This window comes from Ursus americanus, chromosome 19 (genome assembly GCF_024610735.1).
Source record: "Ursus americanus isolate L20-20 chromosome 19, mUrsAme1.1.p, whole genome shotgun sequence".
Lineage (NCBI taxonomy): Eukaryota > Metazoa > Chordata > Mammalia > Carnivora > Ursidae > Ursus > Ursus americanus.
In genome coordinates this window covers 45,922,196-45,947,323 of record NC_142145.1, presented here as the reverse complement: position 1 = coordinate 45,947,323, position 25,128 = coordinate 45,922,196, and the positions used below count along the sequence as shown (strand labels likewise).

General features: G+C 38.5%; 1 protein-coding gene across 2 annotated transcripts; it reads left to right on the top strand.

Moving 5' to 3' along the window:
* The first annotated feature begins 826 nt into the window (after nt 1-826).
* RIOK3 (RIO kinase 3) lies at nt 827-24,825 on the top strand. 2 transcript variants are annotated; one of them, XM_045781824.2, is made up of 13 exons: nt 827-1,068; nt 8,019-8,134; nt 8,736-8,881; nt 8,976-9,083; nt 9,293-9,402; nt 10,783-10,926; nt 11,489-11,616; nt 17,480-17,677; nt 18,856-19,015; nt 20,464-20,544; nt 20,633-20,722; nt 21,597-21,704; nt 23,135-24,825. In XM_045781824.2, exons 1-13 carry the CDS (start codon nt 1,006-1,008, stop codon nt 23,240-23,242), a joined length of 1,560 nt encoding a protein of 519 aa, XP_045637780.1. In that variant the 5' UTR covers nt 827-1,005; the 3' UTR covers nt 23,243-24,825. The 2 variants fall into 2 exon arrangements, with proteins under 2 accessions (XP_045637780.1, XP_045637781.1); XM_045781825.2 differs by lacking the exon at nt 827-1,068 and adding an exon at nt 1,269-1,518.
* The last annotated feature ends 303 nt before the right edge of the window (nt 24,826-25,128 follow it).

The following is a 25,128-nucleotide window of genomic DNA, read 5'->3' as shown; positions in this document are numbered from 1 at the left end:
TTATTCAATGTTTCTATCTAGAATGTCTGAAAAGTCAACATGTACACATATAGAGCCAGTCCCCTAGCCCAGGATGCCTGGGTTCATCACTCCTTAGCTTTGCCCCTCATTAGCCCTATGACCTCCAGCAGGTTACTTCAGCTCTGGTCCTAGGTTTCATTATCAGTAAAATTGAGATCATGCTAGAAATAGAATGCACCTCTCATGATTATTTTGAGGACTGAGAGTTAATACAGTACTTTGGACAGTGCACGAATATAGTAAGTGAAATGTAATGCTTAGCTATTTTTATCCGGTCACTTTAGGAGAATCTACAAAATATCTAATCAAAACTTTTATTACACAGTCCTATTTTTGCAATGTTCTATAACACATTTTACAAATTTTCACTTTTTATGCCCTGCTTCCTAACGACAAATTGCAGTAACAACAAAATCCGACCTGTCCACACCAGCTATTTTCTGTCCCCCATACCATCCCAGCTCAGAATTCACCCAGAAAATAATGAATGAACAGAGACTGCCTCGTTTGTTTGTTGTTGTAAACCAATACGCAGCCTAATTCAGTTTAACTAGATCCAGATGCTGTCTCGGGCGGCCAGGCGGGGAGGAGGTAAGGCGGTCCGCCAACAGAGTACAGACTGGCCAGAGGAAGCCACACCCGATGCCTGCTCTGTCCGGCACCGGCGACCGCGACCACAAGTCAGAGGCAGCGGAGGAGGCAGCCGGGGCTGGGGGCAGCGACCGGAAGTGTGGGCCGCCGGAGGCGGGGAAAGGAGGCGAAACCGGGAGCCCCCAGCGGGCGGCCTATCAGAAGCGACGGTCCTAGCGGAGAGGGCGGAAGAGATGGGATGTAGTTCCGGACGCGGCCGCGCCGCCATCTGTCACCTCAGCTCCGGCAGCAGCAGCCCGTCGCCCCAGCGCCGCCACCTGTCTCCTCGGCGGAGGCTGCTTCCCAGTCCTGCCACCTGTCTGCCCTCTTCTTGTCGCTGGTTTCTGTTCCAACATGGATCTGGTCGGAGTGGCATCGCCTGAGCCCGGGCCCGCAGCGCCCTGGGGACCCAGCAAGGTGAGTGGCGGTCGGAGCTGACGCACCTGCCTTGGTCACCCGGGCTGGTCCTTCCGAAAGGCCCGGAGAAGGTGGCAGGCGACTCGGGAAATTCTGAGCGGGACTCTGGCGACCTCAGAAGGTGGGGACGGGTGGCGGGACTGCAGAGGTGGGATGGGAGAGGTGGGGAGAGCGGCCGGGGCTGCTAGTGGCCACTGTCGGCGGTTTGGGCTCTCTCTCTAGTTCTGCGCCTTGATTTCTGAACCTCCGTAGCAGATATTTGGGCAGGGCTGGCTTAGAGACTCTGACGTTTGAGGGAAATCAGCGCGATCTTGTTTTTCACGGGCCAAGTGAGTCAGCCGAATAACACACAGAAAGCCCGACGGAGAGGTCATTTTGGCAGCTGTTTCCTTAACTTGACAAATGCGGTTATCCGACTGAGGCAGTTTTTTGTTTTTGAAGGAGTAAAAGGTAAGTCCAGGCGTACCTCCCTCCCCCAGGCTAATATTTGGGTGTACACTACGTACTGTAAAAAACGGTTATGAATTCTCATTAACGTTTAAAGCTATTTCCTCTAGTGACCAGCTGTTACGTTTATTTCACATTTGGTTTCTGGTTTTCAGACTGCTCCTTTGCATCATCAGAAGGATGAAAAGACTCTTCTACCGCTGTATTGAGGGTTTGCTTGAAAGCAAGAGAAAGCAACATCAATTGGGATGTTGTGTTTCTCAAATTAAGGTTGGAAAGAATCCAACTTTTATAGCTTCCTAATTGTTTTTCACATGCTGTCACGGAATATTTGTTCCGTTTAAAGGGTCCCTCGTTTTATTAAATCTTTAGGCTAGGCCTTAACAGAGAAAAGAGAAATAATTGGCTATTAAAAGGAATTTATGAAAGTTTAATTAAAGTTAATTTTATGAAAGTTCTCATACAACTGTAGGGAGAATTTAAGATAATCCATTGGCAGATGTGGTTATATCTACATGTTATTTTGTGTAATTTCTTCTATTAAGCCTTGTTTACAAGGCCAAGATGAGTAGACATAAAAAGACAAAATCAGTAGCCAGATACTAACAAATGTATGCTTTACATGTTAAATTCCTCCAGTTAAGCGCCCAAAGGCCAATAAAAATGTCAAATGAGACAAACATTGGTCAGGATACCTAATGTCAGAACAAATTTCACTTACAAAGCTAATTCAGTAATAAAATATTTGTTATCAGTCGTATTTTCATTTATGTATGCATCATCAGAAATGTAAAATTTCATTTTCATCATTCAAAAAAAGTAGTACTGAAGTTTATTGATGTTCTGGGAAAACAGCATTTTCACAGTCCAAACAATTAGATGCTACAAGTGTCTCTTAATCCTTTCCTTTTCTAACCTCTTGGAAGACCTGATTATCAAAGGCTTCGTGGAGGAGGTGGAGATTTGAGGAAGTTCTTGAAAAATGGGAAGAATGTCAAAGACCAGCAGTTCTGAAATTTTTTTGGTCAGAACTAATCAAAAAATCATTGAGGACCCCAAATTGTTTATATAGGTTACATCTATTGATATTTGTCATATCGGAAATTAAAACTGAGATATTGAAAAAATTTTATTAAATGATTTAAAAACCATTATATGTTAATATAAATAACATTTTATACATAACCCCCCATTTTCCAAAATAAAAAAAATAGTGGTGTAGTATTGTTTTGTATTTTTGCAAATCTCTTTAATGTCTGATTTTTTTTTAAGAGTTTATTTTTTTGAGAGAGATATGAGAGAGAGAGTGAGCTGGGGGAAGGACAGAGAGGGAGGGAGAAGCAGGTTTGGGTCTCCATCCCAGGACCCCAGGATCATGACCTGAGCCAAAGGCAAATGCTTAACCAACTGAGCCACCCAGGTGCCCCTAATGTCTGATTTAATAGCAGACCTTTTTTGTCTGTTGTGTATGTTTTATTTGAAGTATATGAAAAAAATCCATCCTCATAGATGCATGGATTATAGCAGATACAATCAAAGATGGCCAATAAAAGCATAGTAGATGTTCTGAGAACAAACTGAACTAATATCTAAAAATGCACATTTATATCCTAAACCCACTACCTTAGAAAATTTTGGAAAATGTGAGAATATTCAAATACACATTCCACAAGCCATCAGAGTTCTGTTATCAGATCTGTTGTAGACTGGAAAACTCCACTCTACACTCTTGAGAGAATAAGACTGAAAAGACAGAGAATGTCTTAGTACAAAATAATTTTGATCTCACAGACACCCTGAAAGGGTTTTGGGGACCCCTCCCCCAGGGTCATGGGGTAGCTAGTTATAAAATGCCAAACTGCTATTATGGATAAAGAATTTTAGTGGATATTCCAAGAATGGAGGATTGGCAAACTGTAGGCAGAAGTGAGGAAATATATAGCTCTGTTGGAAAGAGAACTGTAAAAAATAAATTCATGGTACTCCTCAAAACTGTCAAGGTCATCAAAAACAAAATCTGAGAAACTCAGCCAAAAGGGGCCTAAAGAGGCATGACGACTGAATGTTATATGGTATGCTGGATAGATAGGATCCAGAAGTAGGGAAAGGACGTTACGGAAAAACTAAGGAAATCTGAATAAAGTGTGGACTTTAGTTAATATATAAATACGAGTTCATTAATTATGGAAAATGTACAATACCAACACAGGGGAAACTGGGTATGCGATATTTGGGAACTCTGCTATCTTTGCTATTTTTCTATAATTCTAAAACTAACATTAAAAGTTTTTTAAAAAATTGGTGTTGTATAGACCCAGATGATGTTTTCCAGAGGCACTTGTCTTCAGAAGTAAAATTGCCTGCTTAAATATTCTACCCGAATTATATCTTTTAGTTGCATTGGCAGAAAAGAGACCTTCCTGTGGGTTATGATTCTCTTAACTTGCTTTAAGATGAAGACTGAATTTTTGTTATTATATGCCTCCTTCATATTAACTGTTTTTTATTTACTTGATTCTTCCCCACAGTTGTCTGCAGGACGAGCAGCTAGGGGTGCATCTTTAGGAGATGTAAGGAAAGGGAGATAAGTTCCCTCTAATCTGCAGCCAGCCTGGTATTGAAGAAAGTGGTAGTAGTAAAGAACTCCAAGGAGCAGAGTTCAGCGATGGGTTTTCCAGAGGAGAGGAAAACAGGTCAGGTCTCAGAGGTCTTCAGCAAACAGGAAAGAAACAATCAAGGAGCTGGTTATGGGCTTGATAGATGTCATTTCAAGCAGAGTAACTAAGTGGGAAGGATTGTGTGGGGTTTCCCATCAGATCTTTATGCTGTGGGGAGATTATGCTGATGAAGGGAATAGTGGGAAATGACATTGGATAGTGAAGGTGGAGCCAGATTATGGAGGGCTTTTTTCTTCTTATCTCCTTAAATTTATCATTATTTTTAACATTTAAGAAAGTTTCTCTATTCACAAAGAGTGTTTTTGATTTATTGAGGAGTTACAAGGTGATAACAGAGGATTCCTCTATATACATCCTGTGGTGCCCATTCGTAGGAGGGGCTCCTCGTAAATTTTCAGAGGCCCCCTGAGATGGTAAACCCCATGGAGGATTGCCCCCTGTCTGGCAGCTGTCTCTCACATAGCCCAAAAATTTTTATGGAGGGCTTTTGACTGCTGGTTTGAGGAATTTGTATTTGACTTAAAAGTGTGGAAGTTGGCAGCCTTTGTTACTTTATTTACTTTTACCAGTGCAAGTTGCCCCGGTGTGAGTCGGCCCAGCTGAGCTGGTCAGCAAAGGTACAAGGAGGGGGATGTACAGCTCTAGAGCCCAAGGCTCCAAAGAAGCAAGATCAGTAGGACCGGGTGATAAGGATATCTTGGTGCTCTCAGGGATCTCTGTGTGTTTCCCTTTCTGGTTCCGTCTGTCTTGGATGTAGGTCAGTCTCTGACTGAAAATAACAGTCACTGCTTGTCAATTTTGCCTCTTCCGAGAAATTGTCAGCTAATACTTCATTTAACGTCTTAGTAAAATTAAGTGACTGCTGGCAAACAACTAGAAGCACCAGAAGTGGCTGGCCAGAGGGGCCAACGTCAAGATGGAGAAAGGGATGTTAGAATAGTAGGGGCGTAGAAAGGCATCAGACCTCTGCAGCCTGGGGACAGCCTGGCAGTTCCGTGAAAATATTTCCAGTGTTTCTTTTCAGCACATGTTGTTCAGTGAATACGTGAGTGCCTCTTTATATCTGAAGCTCTGTGCTGGGCTCTGAGAATGAAAAGACCCTGCCCTTCAAGGCTCATGTTGTATTGTGGTTGATACATTAACTCTAATACAGTCACTGGTCCTGCACTTAATAGTATTTGCACAGTGGTATGGGAGCACAAAGGCAAGGCTCTCATTTCGTCTGATGAAATTGAGAGAGCCTTAGGGAGTTGGTGATGCTTAATTTGGGGAAATAGAGGAGGAAGAAAATCCACTGAGAGAAGAACATGTGTGAAGGCATGAAGGGGTTAAAGTATGCCACAATTAACATATAGTTTTTGTTATTAGAGCATAAGTTACGTAAGGGCTGAGATTGGAAAGATAAAGTAGGTCAAATTGTGAAAGGCATTCGTTGTTGAGGAATTTGGATTTCATAGTATAGGCAGGATTGAGGTTTGCTTCTCATATTTCCAGGACAAGGTGATTAGGGAAGCAGTATAGCAAAATGCTGAGGGCAGCCCCTTAAGTTCTACTGCCTTGGTTCAAATCTCAGCACTTCCATTTACAGTGTTATCTTGAGTTAAAAACCTTTCTGTGTCTAAGTCTATAAAATGGGGATGATATTATAACTATGCAGTGCAATTATCTATGCAGTTATGCAAATTATGTATATTAGGCAAGTGATTCAAATATAGTGAATATTCCAGTGTTGCCTTTTATTCTATTGTCATTGCAAAATGTGGTTGACAGATCTGATTTAGGGAATATAGCCATTTGCCTTTTGGAACCTGGACTTTGAAACTGATCAGACCAGACATTTCTAGGCTAAGGGGCAGCATTATGTATTCTACCTAGAGGATTCAGAAAGAAGTCAGCTGGAGTCATTAGCCAAAAGGTAGCTCTATTCTCCAGATTACAGAGAACTTCAAGATTCTAGACCTCAAAATCCTCACCAGGAGAGTATTCCAATGCACTTGAAGATCTGAGTGGATGAAAATCACACCAGACCTTGAGAAAGGCTTTCTTGTTTTCTCCACATCTGGCTTTATGTGAGGCTGGAATAATTGTGCAGTAGGCTAGTATAGGTATGTGCTGGGGGCTGGGGGATGGGTGCATCTCATTAATCTCAGGATGAGACTAGATAAAACTTGATTCTGACTCACTTAGGCATAAATATAGTTATCATTTATCACCCTTAAGAGCTTCATCCTAACAACCTGAACCAAGTAAATTCCTGAGCCTCAATGCTATGGAACCTGAGCAAGGGTGGTAGGCCAGCTAGAGGACCTAAACTTGACCTAAAAGTTTTGTGGCTAAAACAGTTATCATCATATGCTATATTCTAAATTCTAAATTAGACACTCAGCAGTAGTTAAGGAATGAGTTTGGACTTTATCCTAAAGGCAGTGGGAAACATTAAAACAATCAAGAGCTGTAAGTAATGAAACAGAACTAATCAAATCTGCATTTTAGAAAAGCTGTTGTGCTATGGTGTGGAAAATGGAAACAAGCAGGACTGGAAACAGAAAGATTAATTGGGACTCTCTTTAGTAGAGTAACCCAGTGATGGGAGGGTGATACTTAGGAGTATAATCTCAGAAGGGAGATAGAGAAAGCTGGGAGAGAGATTTAGATGTATTATTCAATATTAGTGGTCTTAATCACTAGACTATCAAATGTAATCATTTGCTGCTGCTAAGTAAAGCTTGCCCCCTCAAAAATTAGGAATTGTGAAATAAACTTATGGTTTCTATTTCAAGAGGGCTGAGGTAGTGATGTCATTGAAGAGGGCCAACTGGCTGATCGTCCAAGAAGAGTCTCACAGAATATTGCTTTGTTGTAGTGGTATTGTTTCAAGGCTGTGTCTCAGCTTCTAAAGTTCAGAAATGTAGTTTTTATTGTTTGTCATTGTTATTTTTGTTTTAACATATTCCCAGATGTCTTGAGAGGGGCTGACATACACTTACACATGTAGAAGACTTACTCCTTAAATTAGAAGGAGTTGTAACTTCTAAGTGGGTTTCGAATTGCGCCAGTTGGTGTAATCAGTTCCTAAAAGAGAACCTACAGGGGCATCTGGCTGGCTCAGTTGGTAGAGCATGCAACTCTTGGTCTCAGGGTTGTGAGTTCCAGCCCTACTTTGGGTGCAGAGATTACTTAAAAATAAAATCTTTGGAGGAAAAAAAAGAGAGACAGAATCTACATGGTAAGCCAGATTAAAAGCAGATTATTTTGTGAGCATGGAATCAGAACAAGAGTGTTTGCATGAACTCATCAGGTAGTGGGGTGGTGCTGTATGTGGGGTGATGCTATATATACAGGAGCCTAACGTTCCTCCTCAGCTAAAAAGAAACAGGTTGGAAAGTGCTTCTGACAGATTTAGTTTACATTTATCCTTGATTAGATTTGAGCTGGGAGATATCTTTACCTTTTTTTTCTTAGAGATTTATTTTATTTATTTGAGAGAGAGAGAGCACGGGAGCACCCGTGTAAGCCATGGTAGAGGGGTGGGGCAGCAGGAGAGGGAGAGAAATCTGAGGTAGCCTCCCATGCTGAGCATGGAGCCTGATGCGCTCAATCCCATAATCCCAAAATCACAGCTCGAGGCGAAATCAAGAGTCAGATGCTTAACTGACTGAGCTACCAAGGCACCCCGAAATTTTTACTTTTAAGATGATTTCTTTAAGTAGGTAATTATTTATTTTGGGTTAATTTTTTAATTCTCAAAAGATAACCATATTTTCAAGTTTGGAAGTTACTTTAATTTCACAGTTATGAATTAACCCTTCCCTTTTCTTTAAATAGTGTCCGTGGGCTATCCCTCAAAACACAATATCTTGTTCCTTGGCTGACGTAATGAGTGAACAGCTAGCTAAAGAATTGCAGTTAGAAGAAGAAGCTGCCGCTTTCCCTGAAGTTGCGTAAGTAAAATTAATAAAGAATCTATTTTGTCTAGCAGCTTATTATAAAAGTTTTAGGATTTGATTAGTGATTGTCCTGGCCAGTGATTAAGAAACACATTTGAAAAGCAGTGTGGTAGGAAGAGCACCGTACTGGGAGTTCACTGATATTTGAGTTTTTGTCCTGATTCTCTGATTAGTTGTCAGTACTATCTTGGGCAAACCACTCTGTTCCTCTGGGTTTTAGTTACTACAACAGTTGAACCATATGATCTCCAAATTAGCAAATAGTGAAGTAGGATACAGTTTGGATCATACGTTTATATTTTATTTTTTCATCCATGTTATCTCTCCAGAACACAGAACAAATGAGGTTTGAATCTCAGTTTAGATTTTATTATAGCCCCTTCAGCTTTTCTCTTGCAGCTTTCTTAATCCTAGTTGGTGCTCTCCCAGGTGCCTGAGGGCAGCTGGACGGAAAATGGATGATGCGATCAAGTTTTTCCCATTGCTTCTTCAGTACAATTTGTAACAGTAAAAAGGGCACGCTCTTCTCTTATAATTGGTAGCATCTGTTTACACGAGCACATTATTTTAGTTTATGTTGCCTTATTTTGAATAGTGTCTCTGAAGGACCATTTATTACTGGAGAAAATACTGATACTTCCAGCGACCTAATGCTAGCTCAGATGCTACAGATGGAATTTGACAGAGAATATGACGCACAGCTTAGGCGTGAAGAAAAAAAATTCAATGGAGATAGCAAAGGTACTGTGACCTTATGATGACACCTCCATTGGGTGGCAGGAAATGCTTGTAGCACGCTCCTAAATAAATCTTCACCTATTTTTGCCTTCTTAAGTTTCCATTTCCTTTGAAAATTATCGAAAAGTGCATCCTTACGAAGACAGTGATAGCTCTGAGGATGAGGTTGACTGGCAAGACACCTGTGATGATCCCTACATACCAGGTATCAGTGCTTTTATTTTCTGGGGATGGGGGTAGGGCAGGGACAGAGGAAGACTAAGTTTTCCAATGGATCTTTGTATTTTATATTTATCTTTGAATCTCTTTTGGTAATTTACTGTTAGATTCAAATCTCTTTTCAGACAGTATTGAATGCAGCAATTTAGTCTTTGTTACTTTTACATAAACTTGGCTTGTCTTAATCGCCTTTAGCAAAACCAGTTCCTACTCCCAAAAAGGGTTTTATTGGAAAAGGAAAAGACATCACCACCAAACATGATGAAGTAGTATGTGGGAGAAAGAATACAGCCAGAATGGAAAATGTAAGTTACAGGAAGTATTATCTCTGAATCAAGAGTTTTATTGGTATAAGTTAAAAGCATGGGATTCTAAATACAATATCTTATCAAGTCTACTTCCTTAAAATTTTTTTTTAATTAACGAATAAAATAAATACAATATCTTAAATTTCTAAAAATACCGTTCATAAAGGTATTGTAGATGATATTATAGCAGTACCATGAAAACTCAGCCACTAATGAGAATGTACCTCAGAATAAAATTCCACAATATTAAGAAAACTGGTTTGATTTGCATGGATTCTAAAATTAAGAAATAGTTCTTATGGAAGTAGCATATTTATTTTTCAGCATATTGCTTTCCAGTAGCACTCCCTACCCAAGAAACAGAGATCAGTGGTGATTGGGGGATAGAAATGGGAGAGAGAAATACTTTCTACTATATACACTTTTCTATTTGTTGAATTTTTTAATCTTGTGACCCAACTACCACTGCAAAATCAGAAATAAAATGTAATTTTAAAAAAATCAAAAAAGAAAAATTAGCACTCTTCCTCCTTTATAAGCCTTGTGGTTAATAGAAAATGTTTAGACTTTAGAACACAAATATTTGTTAAGTAAACTTATTTATTTACAATTTTTTTAATGCTTTATTTTTTGAAGTAATCTCTACACCCAGTGCGGGGCTCGAACTCTTGACCCCGAGATCAGGAGTCATGTGCTCCACTGACTGAGCCAGCCAGGCACCCCATATACTTATTATTAAATCTAGAAATAGTCCAGATCTGACTTGAACAACCCTCTCCAGCAGAACTTTATGTGATAATAGAGATGTTCTATATCCATGTTAACTAATATTAACTGTATTTGGCAATTGAGCACTTGAAATTTGGATGATGCAACCAAGGAGCTGAATTTTCAATTTAATTTTAATTGATTTAACTTTAAATACCTACATGTGGCTAGTGGCCACCATATTGGACAGTCGGTTCTAGAACATAATTGTCATGGTGTGGGCATAGCTTGCTATATTAACCCACTCCTCAAAAATAATTAATTATAAGATTGTATTTCTTTGGTAAGATTTGGGGTAGCCTTCAAAATACAATGTGTTCTTTGTCTAATGTAAAAGCAAGGTGCAGAGCATATGCCGAAATACCTTAGTTTTTAGATGTGATTCGGTATTTACTGTGCTTTTCTTAAATAGCCTTGCTCTCCTTTCTGTTGGGTTTTTTAGTGTGTTATTTTATTTTTTTCTCTGTAATACTTATGGGTTCTGCTTTTTTAGCCTAATCATCAGCTGAGTAAGAAACCTGTTCCAAGTAAAGACCGATCTTGCTTTTTTGTTATTACCATCCCCATTTTAAAGTCTTCAGATGCTAATTTTTTTCTTCTTTTTGGCAGTTTGCACCTGAGTTTCAGGTAGGAGATGGAATTGGAATGGATTTAAAACTATCAAACCATGTTTTCAATGCTTTAAAACAACATGCCTACTCTGAAGAACGTCGAAGTGCCCGCCTCCATGAGAAAAAGGAGCATTCTACTGCAGTAAGTATTCTTACATTTTTTTCTTTGATGCAAAGTTCATATTAGAAAACTTCATATTAGTGGAAGAACAAAACAAAACTTCATGTCAGAACTGACATTTAGTGGTCATAACTCATTTGAATATGAATGTTTTAAGACTTCAAAAAATCATTTCTTGTTCTGACATTTATAATAACTTAATTCCTGATGTTTTACATTAGTGAAGATGGTATCTGATATCTTGAGAATAAAGTAATTTTTAAAACTTTAGGAAGAAGAACTAGTAGTAACTACACTAGCAGAGCTCTTTAAACTTTGAAGATAAAATAAGGCTTTGACTAAGTGAGTGTCTGGTTTTTAATAGTTCTTTTAGATACTCACTTTCAAAGGCATTGGAGTTAGAGTTATGGAAATGAATTGTATTTTGACAACACTCTTTTAAGAGCCTGTTATATATACATCTAGGTAAATTAAATCATAAAGGTAAAATGAAGTATATATTTTAAATATATTAGATACTAGAAATGTCTCAGAAAATGTTTTGTTATTACCATTTTCATTTATAGTGCTTTATCTTTTGCAGGAAAAAGCAGTTGATCCTAAGACACGTTTACTTATGTATAAAATGGTCAACTCTGGAATGTTGGAGACAATCACTGGCTGTATTAGTACAGGAAAGGAATCTGTTGTCTTTCATGCATATGGCGGGAGGTAAATGAGCAAAATGTAGTACCATTGTGTCAAAATCTTAACCCCTTCTCCCCATATAAATGGATTTACACAAAATCAGTGCCACCTGGCAAGCAGAATAATGTAAAAAGTGTTGTAGAAAGTCTTAGATAATGTAAGGATGTACAAAGAAAAACAATCATCCTAATCTCACCATCCAGAGATAACCGTTAATCAATTTGTGTAGACTCCTTCAGTCTTTTTTCTATGCATATATTATTTTCTACATTATTAGAATATTATATCATACAGGCTGCTGTATGTGACAGAGCAAAATTTGCAGCTGGGTTTGTCTCAGAACCCATGGTCTTTACACTATGAAGTCCTTTAGCACCAAGTTGAGATGGATATGCTTAGATCAGTTACTGATTTTTGCTCTTGTAACTCTGATCCTTTAAGAAATACCGACTAAATAATGTTTGCATCATTTAAGGAAATATCTTGTAAAGATCTTATGCTATTTAGATCTTACCCACTTCACTTTTGTTACAAGGGCTTAGGTGAGTAAAAAGTGGCATGAGTAAAGGAGATATTTTTTAAAGTGGAGCCTGTTTAGAGAACATGTTTAAGCCAGGAATGTGGAATCATCTGGTCACTTACGTTGAAGTCAGCCAGCAAGGCTTACTACCTTAGCGATTCCTTTAGCTCAATAATGCTTACAGACAAAAATGTTAAAATAGATTCATAGATTCCAGAATTATTCTAGCTCTTTTTAGGTTCAGAAGGTATTTACTGTGTACTTAAGGGGATTCAGACAACTACTGGTTAAGTCCTTGCCTTTGGTTTTCTTAATTAGTCTCCCTTTCTAGATGAGACATACATGTGTAATCGTATATCGAATTGTACTGTTAAGTTTTAAAATGAGAAGGATAAAAATGAATGTTAGGATAAAATAGCTCAACATTTTTCAAGCTATGTGATCTGGAGCAATTTACTAAACTTTTTTAAAACAGTGACCCTTATTACCTCATAGGATTTTGTGGTGATAAATGAGATCATATTTGATAATGACTGGTATATAGTAATCTTAATAAATATTTATTTTTTCCTTACTTTAAGCTTTGTCACCCTCTTCCCAAATTTCCTTTAAGGGTTCCCTAAGACCAGGCAAATATAACTTAATGGCACAAATTAAAATGAGAGATTACTCATGGTAGAAATGAAAACTCTACAGAAAGGATTAAAATGGAAAGTAGCCTTTATCTTATCAACTCTCATCTCACAGATCTTTTCTTCAACTGTTAACAGTTTTTAGTTTAGTCTCCCAGGAATTTTTATGCACATATCCCTAAATTTGTTTATACAAAAGAGATTATTATTATTATTTTTTTAATGATTTTTTATTATGTTAGTCACCATACAGTACATCCCCGGTTTCCGATGTAAGGCTCGATGATTCATTAGTTGTGTATAACACCCAGTGCACCATGCAATACGTGCCCTCCTTACTACCCATCACCGGTCTATCCCATTCCCCCACCCTCCTCCCCTCTGAGGCCCTCAGTTTGTTTCTCAGAGTCCATAGTCTCTCATGTTTCATTCCCCCTTCTGATTACCCCCCCTTTCTTTATCCCTTTCTTCCCCTACCGATCATCCTAGTTCTTATGTTCCATAGATGAGAGAAATCATATGATAGTTGTCTTTCTCTGCTTGACTTATTTCACTTAGCATTATCTCCTGCAGTGCCGTCCATGTTGCAGCAAATGTTGAGAATTCGTTCTTTCTGATAGCTGAGTAATATTCCATTGTATATATGGACCACAACTTCTTAATCCAGTCATCTGTTGCAGGGCATCTCGGCTCCTTCCACGATTTAGCTATTGTGGACATTGCTGCTATGAACATTGGGGTGCATATGGCCCTTCTCTTCACTACGTCTGTATCTTTGGGGTAAACACCCAGTAGTGCAATGGCTGGATCATAGGGTAGCTCAATTTTTAACTTTTTAAGGGACCTCCACACTGTTTTCCAGAGTGGCTGTACCAACTTGCATTCCCACCAACAATGTAGGAGGGATCCCCTTTCTCCACATCCTCTCCAACAATTGTTGTTTCTTGCCTTGTCTATTTTTGCCATTCTAACTGGCGTAAGGTGGTATCTCAGTGTGGTTTTGATTTGAATTTCCTTGATGGCTAATGATTTAGAACATTTTTTCATGTGTCTGTTAGCCATTTGTATGTCTTCATTGGAAAAGTGTCTGCCCATTTTTTGATTTATTTGTTTCTCGTGTATTGAGTTTGAGAAGTTCTTTGTAGATCTTGGATACCAGTCCTTTATCTGTAGTGTCATTTGCAAATATATTCTCCCCTTCCGTGGGCTGCCTCTTAGTTTTTCTGACTGTTTCCTTGGCTGTGCAGAAACTTTTAATCTTGATGAAGTCCCATAAATTCATTTTATCTTTTGTTTCTCTTGCCTTTGGGGATGTGTCATGAAAAAGGTTGCTTTGGCCGATGTCGTAGATATACAAAAGAGATTATACTCTCTGTTCAGATCTTAGTTTTTCAGTTAATAGGTCTTTCCAAGTGTATAGCACCCCATTTTTATAGTAGCACATTCCATTATGTTAATGAGCTTATGGCATCGCCAAGAGGAGAACATTATAGCAGTAACTGTTATGGTTGATAAAAGATAATTACATAAGAGAGTACACAGATTGGAATATCCTTGTACATCTGCTTTGGTGTCTTTTTGCAAATATACCCTTAAGCTAAATTCTAGCTTTGAAATTACTGGGACAAAGACTGTAAGCACTCTTTTTCCTTTTTGTTAAATAGTGGAAGGCCTCAATGAATGGAGAGTACCAGCTGGCTGTTGTAGCAAGCAGAATATCTTGCTTTCTTTTATTTATTAAAAATCTAAAAAAATTTCTTAATGTCACACCAAAGGTCAGAAATCTTTAATTTGTGTTTATCTTTTAATTTTAATGATAGGGCAAATGTAGTTTTTCCTAGGAGCTAGTCAGATCTACACGTTGTTGTACATTCTATAAATGTCAGTAGGTACTGACAGATTGCCCTCTGAGAAGGTTAACTAACTTATGCAGCTGTATGAACCTGTTTCCCTCATTCTCATTAATGTTTATTAGCATTATCCAACTTAATTTTTTTTGTCAGTGTAAAAGATGAAAAGTACCATTTCGATATTTTGCTGTACATTTATTTGTGATTAGGTTGTACATTTTTTCCAGGGGCTTTATTGGCCATTTGTATTCGTTTGTCTTGTCAACTGCCTTGTTTATCCTTTATCCATTTTCCGTTATGCTTAATGATACTTTGATATAATGAATGACCTCTCTTTCTTTCTGGTGGAATTGGTATTGTAATCTGTACTTGGACATTTGTAATTTAGAAAGACTAGAGAGCATTTGGTTTTCTACAACTTTTCTAAAAGTAAATGCTTTTAAAAGTTTGCTAGTTTTCTATGCTATGTAACAAATTACCACAGATTTAGCATCTTAAACAACACTCATTTATTATCTCATAGTTTCTGTTGGTCGGAAGTTTGAGTGGGCGTGGCTGAGCTGCTCAGGGTCTCACAGGGCTATAGTCTGGGTGTTGGCTGGGTTGCATTCCTTTATGAAGCTTGGGGTCCTCTTCTTTGTGGTTCAGTTCACTGCCATTGTAGGACTGCGGTCTCTGCTTCCTTGTTGACTGTCAGGTGGGGGCCACGCTCAACTTCTAGAGGTCCCTGCAGGTCCTGGTCATGGTCCCCTTTCATGCAACAGGTCACTTCTTCAAAGCTGGCAGGAGAATCTCTCCCTCCAATCTGCTAAGACTGAGTCTTAGACATTGGAATGTAATCCTGGGAATGACTATACCATCACCTTTGCCATACCATGTAAGCTAATCAAAGGAGTGTCTGTTCTACCCACACTCGAGGTGAGGGAACTGGAAAGAGTGTGTACTCCAGGGACTGGGATCTTGGGGGCCATCTTGGGACTCTACCTACCATAAAGCTGTCTGGTTTCTATCACTTTCAGGTTGGCCAAGTAATCAACAGTTATCAGAATAGTAACTTGTGCTTTATCCCTGAGTTAATAGAATGTACTTCCTTCCCACCCCAACCCCCTTCCAAAACAGTAATAAATAAGCAAAAAACATCAGATACATGTTATAGTAGTTAAAATATGGTGATTAAAGTAGTTAAAATATGGTCATGGCAACTGGTTGACTACTTTCTATTAGTAGGACAGGAAAACGTTTCTGAGAAAGTGACGTTTAAACTAAGATTTGAATGGTACATCTAGGGTACAGTGTAAAGATCAGGTGGAAGAACATACTAGACTAGAGAACAGCTAGTGCTTATGCCTTAAGACAGGCACAAACTTGGTGTTTCTGAGAGCCTCTGAGAAAGCCAGTACACTGGGAGCACAGTTGTGAAGGGGAGAGAGGAGGCCGGAGAAGTAAGCAGAGCTTAGATTAGGTAGGACTCTGTAAGCCAGGGGAAGGAGCCTGCTCTTTAACTGTAGTGGGAGCCAAAGCTGTGATTTGGTTTTTGTTTTGAAAGATTACTTAGACTGCTGTATGAAAAATGAACTATAGGAGAGGTAAGAGAAGAAGCAGTAAGGTCAGTTAAAAAGTTATTGTACTAGTTTAAATAAGAAAGAACAGTGGCTTGGACTAAGGAGGTGCAGTGAAAATGAAGACTAGGAGAGACCATAGGGATGCGCTATGCAGGGAAGAGTCAACAGTGTGTGCTGTTGGATTGGATAGGTGTGAGAGGGTAGGTTCTTGGCTAGAGCAGCTGGATGGTGCCATTTACTGAGATGAGAGTGAAGAAAGGCAGGTTTAAGGTGCAATTAATAAGAATTTTGTTTAGGACATGTTAAGTTTGAGATGCCTGCTAGATACCCAAGGCATGTCAAGTAGGGATCAGGTAAATGGGCCTTAAGTTCTGGAGAGTTGGGACTGAGGGTAGAAATGTGGGAGTTATCTATATATAGATGATATTTTTTTAAAAGATTTTATTTATTTATTTGAGAGAGAGAGAGGAAGAATCAGGCTCCCTGCTCAAGTGGGGAGCCTGACGCAGGGCTCAATCCCAGGACCCTGGGATCATGATCTGAGCTGAAGGCAGACGCTTAACCGACTGAGCCACCCAGGCACCCCTGTATAAGATGATATTTAAAGCCATGGGACTATGGGGCACCTGAATGGCTCGGTTGGTTGAATGTCTGCCTTCAGCGTAGGTCATGATCCCCGAGTCCTGCAATCAAGCCCCGCTTTGGGCTCCTTGCTCAGGAGGGAGCCTCCTTCTCCCTCTCCCCACCTCCTCGTGCTCTTTCTCACTAACTCTCGGTTACCCATTGTTCTGGTTCTGTTTTAGTTGCCACCTGTATCATGAAGCCTTGTCTGGCCTTCCCAATCCAAAGGGACCTGTCCTATTCATGGACTTGTTTTATCCTCTCCTGCCCCTCCTTGCATATTCATAGGGCAAGGACCCGTTTACTCACCTTTTTATCTGTTAGAAGTGGAAGAGACATTTTAAAAAGCTGTTCTGTTTTGTTGCTTATTGAATTTTGCCAATAAACCATCCCAGGTGGACTGTAGCCTATTTTTAAGTATGTATGTCTTCATTGTTCCTCAAGTTTGATTTGATAGTCATTAAGTGAAGATTATATTATGGTTTGTTGAAAACTGGTTGACAATTCATTTGAAAGTGTTTTATTTAAAAAACCAAATCCTAAGGTTTTATTAAGACCCAAAACCTAAAAGCTTAAAAAACCACCAAAGCTTGACATTCTTAGAGAAGATAGATCTAATTTGTATCATAGAATTTTTATTTTGAAATTGTTTTACTTGGGAGCTGGCAACTTACACTCACTTAATTTTTTTCTTCCACTTAGCATGGAGGATGAAAAGGAAGATAGTAAAGTTATACCTACAGAATGTGCCATCAAGGTATTTAAAACAACCCTTAATGAGTTTAAGAATCGTGACAAATATATTAAAGATGATTTCAGGTTTAAAGATCGCTTCAGTAAACTAAATCCACGTAAGATCATCCGCATGTGGGCAGAAAAAGAAATGCACAATCTCACAAGGTAAAGAAAATCATTGTGCTAGAAGTTATCTAGGGTTATTACCTTTTTGGATTAGGCGTACTAGCCAGGCAAAAAAATCCATCCTTTCTTTTAAACTCATTTGTGGAAATTATGGAAGGCCTCGAAATTCTAGTGTTCAGTGAGGCTTTCTATAAGAAAATATTTCCTGGGTATAACCTCAATTCATACTTTTAGGATGAATAAGTCATTTTCTTTTTTCTTTCCTCAGTAAAGTTTGAGGGAAACAAAGTCATTTTCTGCCTAAGACATTTTCTCATATGTCTAAATGCTGCCATTGCTCAGCTGCCAGTTAGGCTTATCATAAGTAATGATTTGTTTTTCTGTTTCAGAAAATGTTTATTATATCTAATGTTGTTAATTTGGTGGGGACAGTCTGACCAAATTGCATTTTGCTTTAATTTATTAGACTTGGTTCTCAATTCTCTTAAGCAGAATTTATCAAGGAATTTATCAACCAAGTAATATAGTAATAATCTTTCTCAATAAACCTTCCATATCTTTATTAAATGTTTAATTTTTGTTCTAAAGATATTTGTGTTTAAATGTAATTATATCCATATTTATTAGTTGCAAAATTCTTCTAATTAGTAGGATTTGTAAGTAGAATAACTTTCTTGCTGCCCTTCTATCTCTTTTCCATACTTTTGAGATCTCATCCTTGCCTTTCTTAAAATTCTTCAACAGCTTCCATAGTCTTTAGTGTAAAGTTCAAAGGCCTTCTCTGATGTGGAGGCCACCTGTTTCTGTAACCTCAACCCACATTGCCCCTTCCTCCAACTCAAGATCCATCTATGTTGATTGACATACATTCCCCAAATGGACACTCTTGAATGCTTCCGTGCATTTCCACAGTCTGCTTCCAGCCCTATACCAGCATTTCCCCCACACTGTCTTCATTTGGCTAATTCCTTTTCACCCACTTCTTATACTAAGCCTTCCTTGATGCTGCGTGCTTCGTAGCTCCTACCCACACCCCTGCCAGTGCATGTGCCACATGACACTGTGATTGTCTCCTCACCTATCCGTGCCTGCCAGAAGTCCATGGCTCTGTAAGGGTAGAGACTGGGTTTTTACCATCTCTTGTTAGGTAGTTGTTGAATAGGTAAAATATTCTCTCCTTCTGATTTTTACATTCTTAAATATTTCTTTTTGTGTAGAATGCAGAGAGCTGGAATTCCTTGTCCAACAGTTGTACTACTCAAGAAACACATTCTGGTTATGTCTTTTATTGGCCATGATCAAGTTCCAGCCCCTAAATTAAAAGAAGTAAAGCTCAGTAGTGAAGAAATGAAAGAAGCCTACTACCAAACTCTTCATGTAAGTTGTGCTTTTTAAAGCGTTCACATACCAGCTTTTAAAAATATTTTGCCTAAACATTAAAAAATCTCCTAAAATAGTACTATTTTAAGTTCATGTAACAAGGACAAGCTGAAGTTTGTGATGAATATTAACATTGAAGAGTTGTCTTTACATCAGTATGCTATTGTCTTGAGTCAATTAAGAAAAATCATAGAGCTAAGGAACTCGTGAAGCCTCATTGGTTAGCTTTAGTGACATGGAAGCGTGAAGCTCTTATTCACAAAACCATCTATTAAATAAGAGTGGACATTTCCGTATTTGGCAGATGTCATGCCTCATTAGTTTGTATGCCTTCATAAATGTCCTAGCTCTTAACAGCTAAGAAAATGCCTGTCGTTGGGAAGTTGGCAGGGAGCAGATTTAGTTTCATTATAAGAGTGATGGTAAAAACTGACGATGGGAGGGAGTGGTCTCTCGTATGTGCACAGGTCTTAGAGTTGGGAGGCACACGTCAGGCATCTTGAAGTCATTTATGCTTCAGGGCAGGAACTGAATTCCGTCTGAGGTCCTTCCAGCTTAAGAAAATGTTACTAAAACTGTCATTCCTCTGTAGTTTTGTTTGTTTGTTTATGTAGACTGTACCCCCAACTTGGGGCTTGAACTCATGAGCCCAAGATCAAGGGTCACACGTTCTACCAAGCAGGACAGCCAGGCGTCCTGCCTCTGTAGTTGTTTTGATTGAATAGCAGAGAAGCCTCTATGCTTTTTACGTAGTCTCTACAAAAGCGCTCACATCCTGCAGCAGCTGATGTGAATATGAAAGTGTTATCCAAATAATTTTTTAAGGCAGGGGTAGGGAGATAATTCAACTTTCTCTGCTTCCAATAGGAAAACCTGAAAAGGAAAGTCAAGTTCATTTTTCTGGCTTCGTTGGGCAATGGGGTGACTGGGGAAGAGATGAAGTAGTGATATGCTCTTTCTATTTGATTCTATGAAGCCTGAAAAATAAAACATTAATACTGATACCTGCCATAAGAAATCAATAATGAATAAAAAATGCCACTTTATTTGTAAGACTATCTCTTCCACACTATGTCTGGCAGGAAGTACTTTTGACCTTGTATAAAAAGGTGAAAAAAATTTTTTCACCCACTTTCTGAAGGGAAGTGGCTTTTAGATCCTCTGGTTAGTGACCATAACATGGCTGCTTTCATACCCTTTGGGGAACCAGGTCTGCCCTTTGGTCTCCTGATCTCATTGCTGTCACATAGACAGGGAAATAGAGTGTCATACTCATCCCCTTCCATTGTCTCAGTGTTTCCCCCTAAAAACAAAAAACAAAAAGAGCTCAGTTTTAGACTGTACATTGCTTTTTCTGGGAAGTATTGGTTGGCATAGACATTTTAGTGCATAGGTAAATTAGAATTGTTGCTCACTTCCTAAGTATCTGCCTTGCCTCCTCACAGTTGATGCAGCAGTTATACAATGAATGTACGCTTGTCCATGCCGACCTCAGTGAGTATAACATGCTGTGGCATGCCGGGAAGGTGAGAGGACATTTTGTTAATGTTCACACAAAATGACTTGATGTAAATTACTGAATGTATACTGAACATATGCTCTACATTTAAATAGGTCTGGTTGATTGACGTCAGTCAGTCTGTAGAACCAACCCATCCTCATGGCCTCGAGTTCTTGTTCCGTGACTGTAGGAATGTCTCACAGGTGGGCATGTAAACTAATATGTATTTTTATAGGCTATAACAGATTAAAATATTTTTCTCATCCCTAAGAAAAGTAATATGATCATATTCTTAGAAATTGAAGGAAGGGTTTGGTTACTGATGGCTTTTGAGATAAAGATACAAAGATCAGTTTGTCAGATTTCATTTTCAACAATAAGTCGATTGTATGCCTCACATTTGGGCTATTTTAATTTGCAAGGGAGTGAGTTTTTATTTTGACTGCAGATATTTAAGCAGTCAAGTAGACATTTAATACGTGCATAGTGCTTTGAGTAAAGCTGGTATTAGCAAGCCTACATGCTTACTGCCATTGTTATTACCATTAAAAGGAGAATAGTCTCAGTGGTACTGTGTCTGATCGCTGATTTCTATTAGGGAAACAATTTAGGGAAGCTAAAACTCCATAATCACAGAGTTAGGTCACATTTGTTTGCTATTTCTAAAGGAAATTAATTGTTAGCAATAGATTCAGGTAAGAATGGTCTTTCTAAATGATAGAATAACTTCATATTGGAAATAATTTCTGAACCTACTTGAAGATTTTAATTCACGGGATTTAGTGAATATTTTGAGTCTACACATTTAAAGCATTGCCACCCAATTTTATATATACACTCATGTATAGCTGCAGAAGGTGCATTGTGACAAATCCAGAAGGTGGCGCGGATGTGTTCAAGAGGACAAATGGCAAGTAGAACCTGAGCAACGTAGTTAAACTTGAAATGAGAAAAATCTGTGGTTTAAAAATTACGGAAGGAATTCACTGGTATCTTATAAGTATACTAGTCTCTTGTTTTTTGTTTTTGGGAGAATTGTGCTATAATATCTCCTACTGACTTATATTTCTTTTCTAGTTTTTCCAGAAAGGAGGAGTAAAGGAAGCCCTTGGTGAACGAGAACTCTTTAATGCTGTTTCAGGCTTAAACATTTCAGCAGATAATGAGGCTGATTTCTTAGCTGAGGTAAATGTTGTGTGCCTGTTATTCACCATGCTAATGGAAAGCTGGATGGAGTAGATAGTAGAAACCCAGAGCTCATTTTAGTCTTTTTTTTTTTTTTTTAAGATTTTATTTATTTATTTATTTATTTGAGAGAGAGTGAGAGAGTGGGGGGGGGGCAGAGGGAGAGGCATAGAGAGAGACTCTCTAGCAGACTCCACACCCAGTGCAGAACGTAATGGGGGGCTGGATCCCACGACCCTGAGATCATGACCTGAGCCAAAACCAAGAGTTGGATGCTTAACCAATTGAGCCACCTAGGCGCCCCTCATTTTATTCCTTTATCCCCTCAAAAGCAAAATTAGAGATTTTTCTTTCCTTGAGAGGTTTTCGGTCCTTTCCAGACTTAAAACCTAGGATAGACTTATAGCAAAACACTTCTTCAAGGAGTTCACAGTTCATTTAAGATGGACAAATAACACCACTTCCCGTGTACTCCTGTTGCCTCTGCATATGAATGAGGAAGTGGGCTCGTGAACACTGTGGGTGATACAGAAAGGAGTAACACACAGTCCCTGCCTTTAACTGAATATAGAAAGTTAGCCATGGTCATCCTCAGAAATACCCAGTCATTACAGTGTGGATCTACAGGACTATTAAAAACAAACAAAAAAGCCCCAAAAAAACCCTTGCAACAGAAAAGTTCTCTTAAAATTGAACAAAAACCAAAAAGTGAAATAGCAGCTAATTATTCCCAACAGTATACCAAAGCAGAGAATGATTATAGAGTCTGTTCCAGAACTCCTCAGTATGACTTGATTTGGCCAAGCTGTGGTGGAACCTAAGGGCAGAGGAGAAGTCACTAGCACAGTACAGTTGCCCAGTGAGTGGGTGTTACTACTGTTGTGGAACCAACATTAGAATCTCCTTTTTTTTTGTTTCCTGAAAGCTTTATAGGGCAGGGCACACAGTAAGTAAAATATGCAATCCTAGTTGCTAGATTGATGAAGACACTAAATATTGACTTTGATAATACAATCGAGTAAAAAACATACACGTATGCGTCACCCCACAGTGCATGTCTGTGAGACACTATAATGTGTGTCACATGTTGTAATTCTTTTTTTTTTTTTTAAGATTTTATTTATTTATTTGACAGACAGCGAGAGAGGGAACACAAGCAGGGGGAGTGAGAGAGGGAGAAGCAGACTCCCCGCTGAGCAGGGAGCCCGATGCGGGGCTCGATCCCAGGACCCTGGGATCATGACCTGAGCCAGAGGCAGACGCTTAATGACTGAGCCACCCAGGCGCCCCCACATGTTGTAATTGTAATTCAAGGCCAGTGTCCTTGGGAATCACCTAGTTTTAAGAGAGTAAAAATGCTGGTTCAGTCTGAAGTATGGTTTCTGTGAAGTAAGATTTTGACAAATGGATTCAATGTATTAATTTTGTAGATAGAAGCTTTGGAGAAAATGAATGAAGATCATGTTCAGAAGAATGGAAGGAAAGCTGCTTCATTTTTGAAAGATGATGGAGGTCCGCCAGTCCCATATGATGAATAGCACGAACACCCACTGCTTTGATTGTTAACACAGTGGTGATTGTCAGCTGCCAATGGCAAATGAAGTTATGGGTGACTTGAAATACCAAAACCTAAGGAGTGTACAATGGTGCTTCTGTGCTTTTTTCCGCCCTTGTAACCCATATGCCAGATGTTTGGAATTTGTAGCTCAGCGTTGGGAGAATAAAATGTCACTACCTCTCATCTTATGAACAGGATAAAACAATTCTTTAACAGCTATAGGTTATCTAGCTGAAATCAGCCTGATTTTACAAGATTCGTGGTATAAAATGTTTTGATGAGAATTTTTGAAACTTAAAAAGGTAACATTTCCAAACATGGGAGGAAAGGACAGGTGTGTTTACAAGGGAGGTTTTTATTAAAACATACTTGCCCTTTTTCACCTCCCTGTTTTGTGTTACATCTTTCCTCAAATATATTATTGGCCTAAAATTAGCCCTTCTTGGTTTTTTTTCAGATTGTGACCATGATTCTAAAGGAAAATTTCTTCTCTTTAGTAGGTGACATAAGTGGAAATTTGGTTGTAAAATGACTGACAGAAATAGAAATTTATTGGCACATCATGAATATGAACTGATTTTCTCTTTTCCGTACTCATATCCAAGACAGGGCGTCACAGATCTCTGAGAGAGAAAAATATATAAGAACTTCTTAACTATTCAAAGTTTTTAAATTTAACTTTCAGTTTTTCTACATTTAGGTGAAGTGGTTAGGATAGAATCATGGTGCGGCTGCTTTGCATTTATAATGAAAATGTAAATTGTCTGGAAGGATGCAATATAATAACCATGTTTGACATTTTAATGAAGTCAGTTAAACAAAATTCAGTACATTTCATTCAAACTATATACTTAATTGATTTCGAGAGAAATAGAGCAATCTAATTAGAAATATTAAATAATCACATGATGAAAAGTATGTATAAAACAACTTGGGTACCAAATTAACCCACGTAATTTGAACTACTGGCCTCTCTCCATAATTTTTAGTATTGGCCGGATGTCACTTCTTAAATAAAGCAAGCACTGTAGTGGAAAAGTACATTGGCTTTGTTAGGGTTGAAGTTCATTAATGACAATGTAATCATTCCTCCTATTATTGAAGTCAGATTGACTTTAGAGACCTAGACTTTCTGCTACTAATAACCCAAACTTCCTGTCTGGTACTGGAAAGTAACAATTTGAAACATCATTTACACTTGAAAGCTTTTTTAACATTATCTTAAAATGCCAAATATGTTCTTTCTAGAAAAATATTTATTTTTGTTTCTGTTACATAGTTTTTAACCACATTTCAGAGAAGTATGATTTTGGATAGATACTCATTACATTTCTGAAATGTTCACTACTATGAAACAAGGATTTAGATGACTGGTGATTATTGGCTTTACAGAAATTTCAGAGAACTAATTTTAAAAACCATGAACCATTTAAAAATTGTTTTGTTTTGTTTTCTGACATACTCTGTTTGGCGAAGAGCAGCAAACCATTGCTGTGTGGCATTCTTGGAGTGTGCTGTGAACATGCTTTTTAAGATATTAAATAGCAAGAGAGCATTTTAGAATTGGTTCTTTGTGTGGTTTCTTACTGTTCTTTATGTTAACTTATGTCCTGGCACCAAGTTACCCCTTCTGTATAAAATTAAGTAGTGCCATCTTAAGTAGGTTTTCCCCATTCAACTTCTCATATTTAGATTTAAATAAATGACCTACTTCACATTACAATAGGTTTTTCTCTTGTGCATCAGAGAGTAAATATTTCACTTAAGGGAAGAAGAAAGTGGGAAGTGTTGGTTTGCTAAGTAAAGACTCAAAATAGGAATGGGACAGAACCACAATTTGGAAATAAGGATATTTTGCTCCGCTTT

What these genes read in the sequence shown, in the direction of transcription:
- RIOK3 (XM_045781824.2), top strand. Translation starts at nt 1,006, where the DNA reads ATGGATCTGGTCGGAGTGGCATCGCCTGAGCCCGGGCCCGCAGCGCCC. An exon ending in GCCGCTTTCCCTGAAGTTGC is followed by an intron (nt 8,135 to 8,735) that starts GTAAGTAAAATT and finishes TATTTTGAATAG; the next exon opens with TGTCTCTGAAGGACCATTTA. An exon ending in CCTACTACCAAACTCTTCAT is followed by an intron (nt 19,016 to 20,463) that starts GTAAGTTGTGCT and finishes GCCTCCTCACAG; the next exon opens with TTGATGCAGCAGTTATACAA.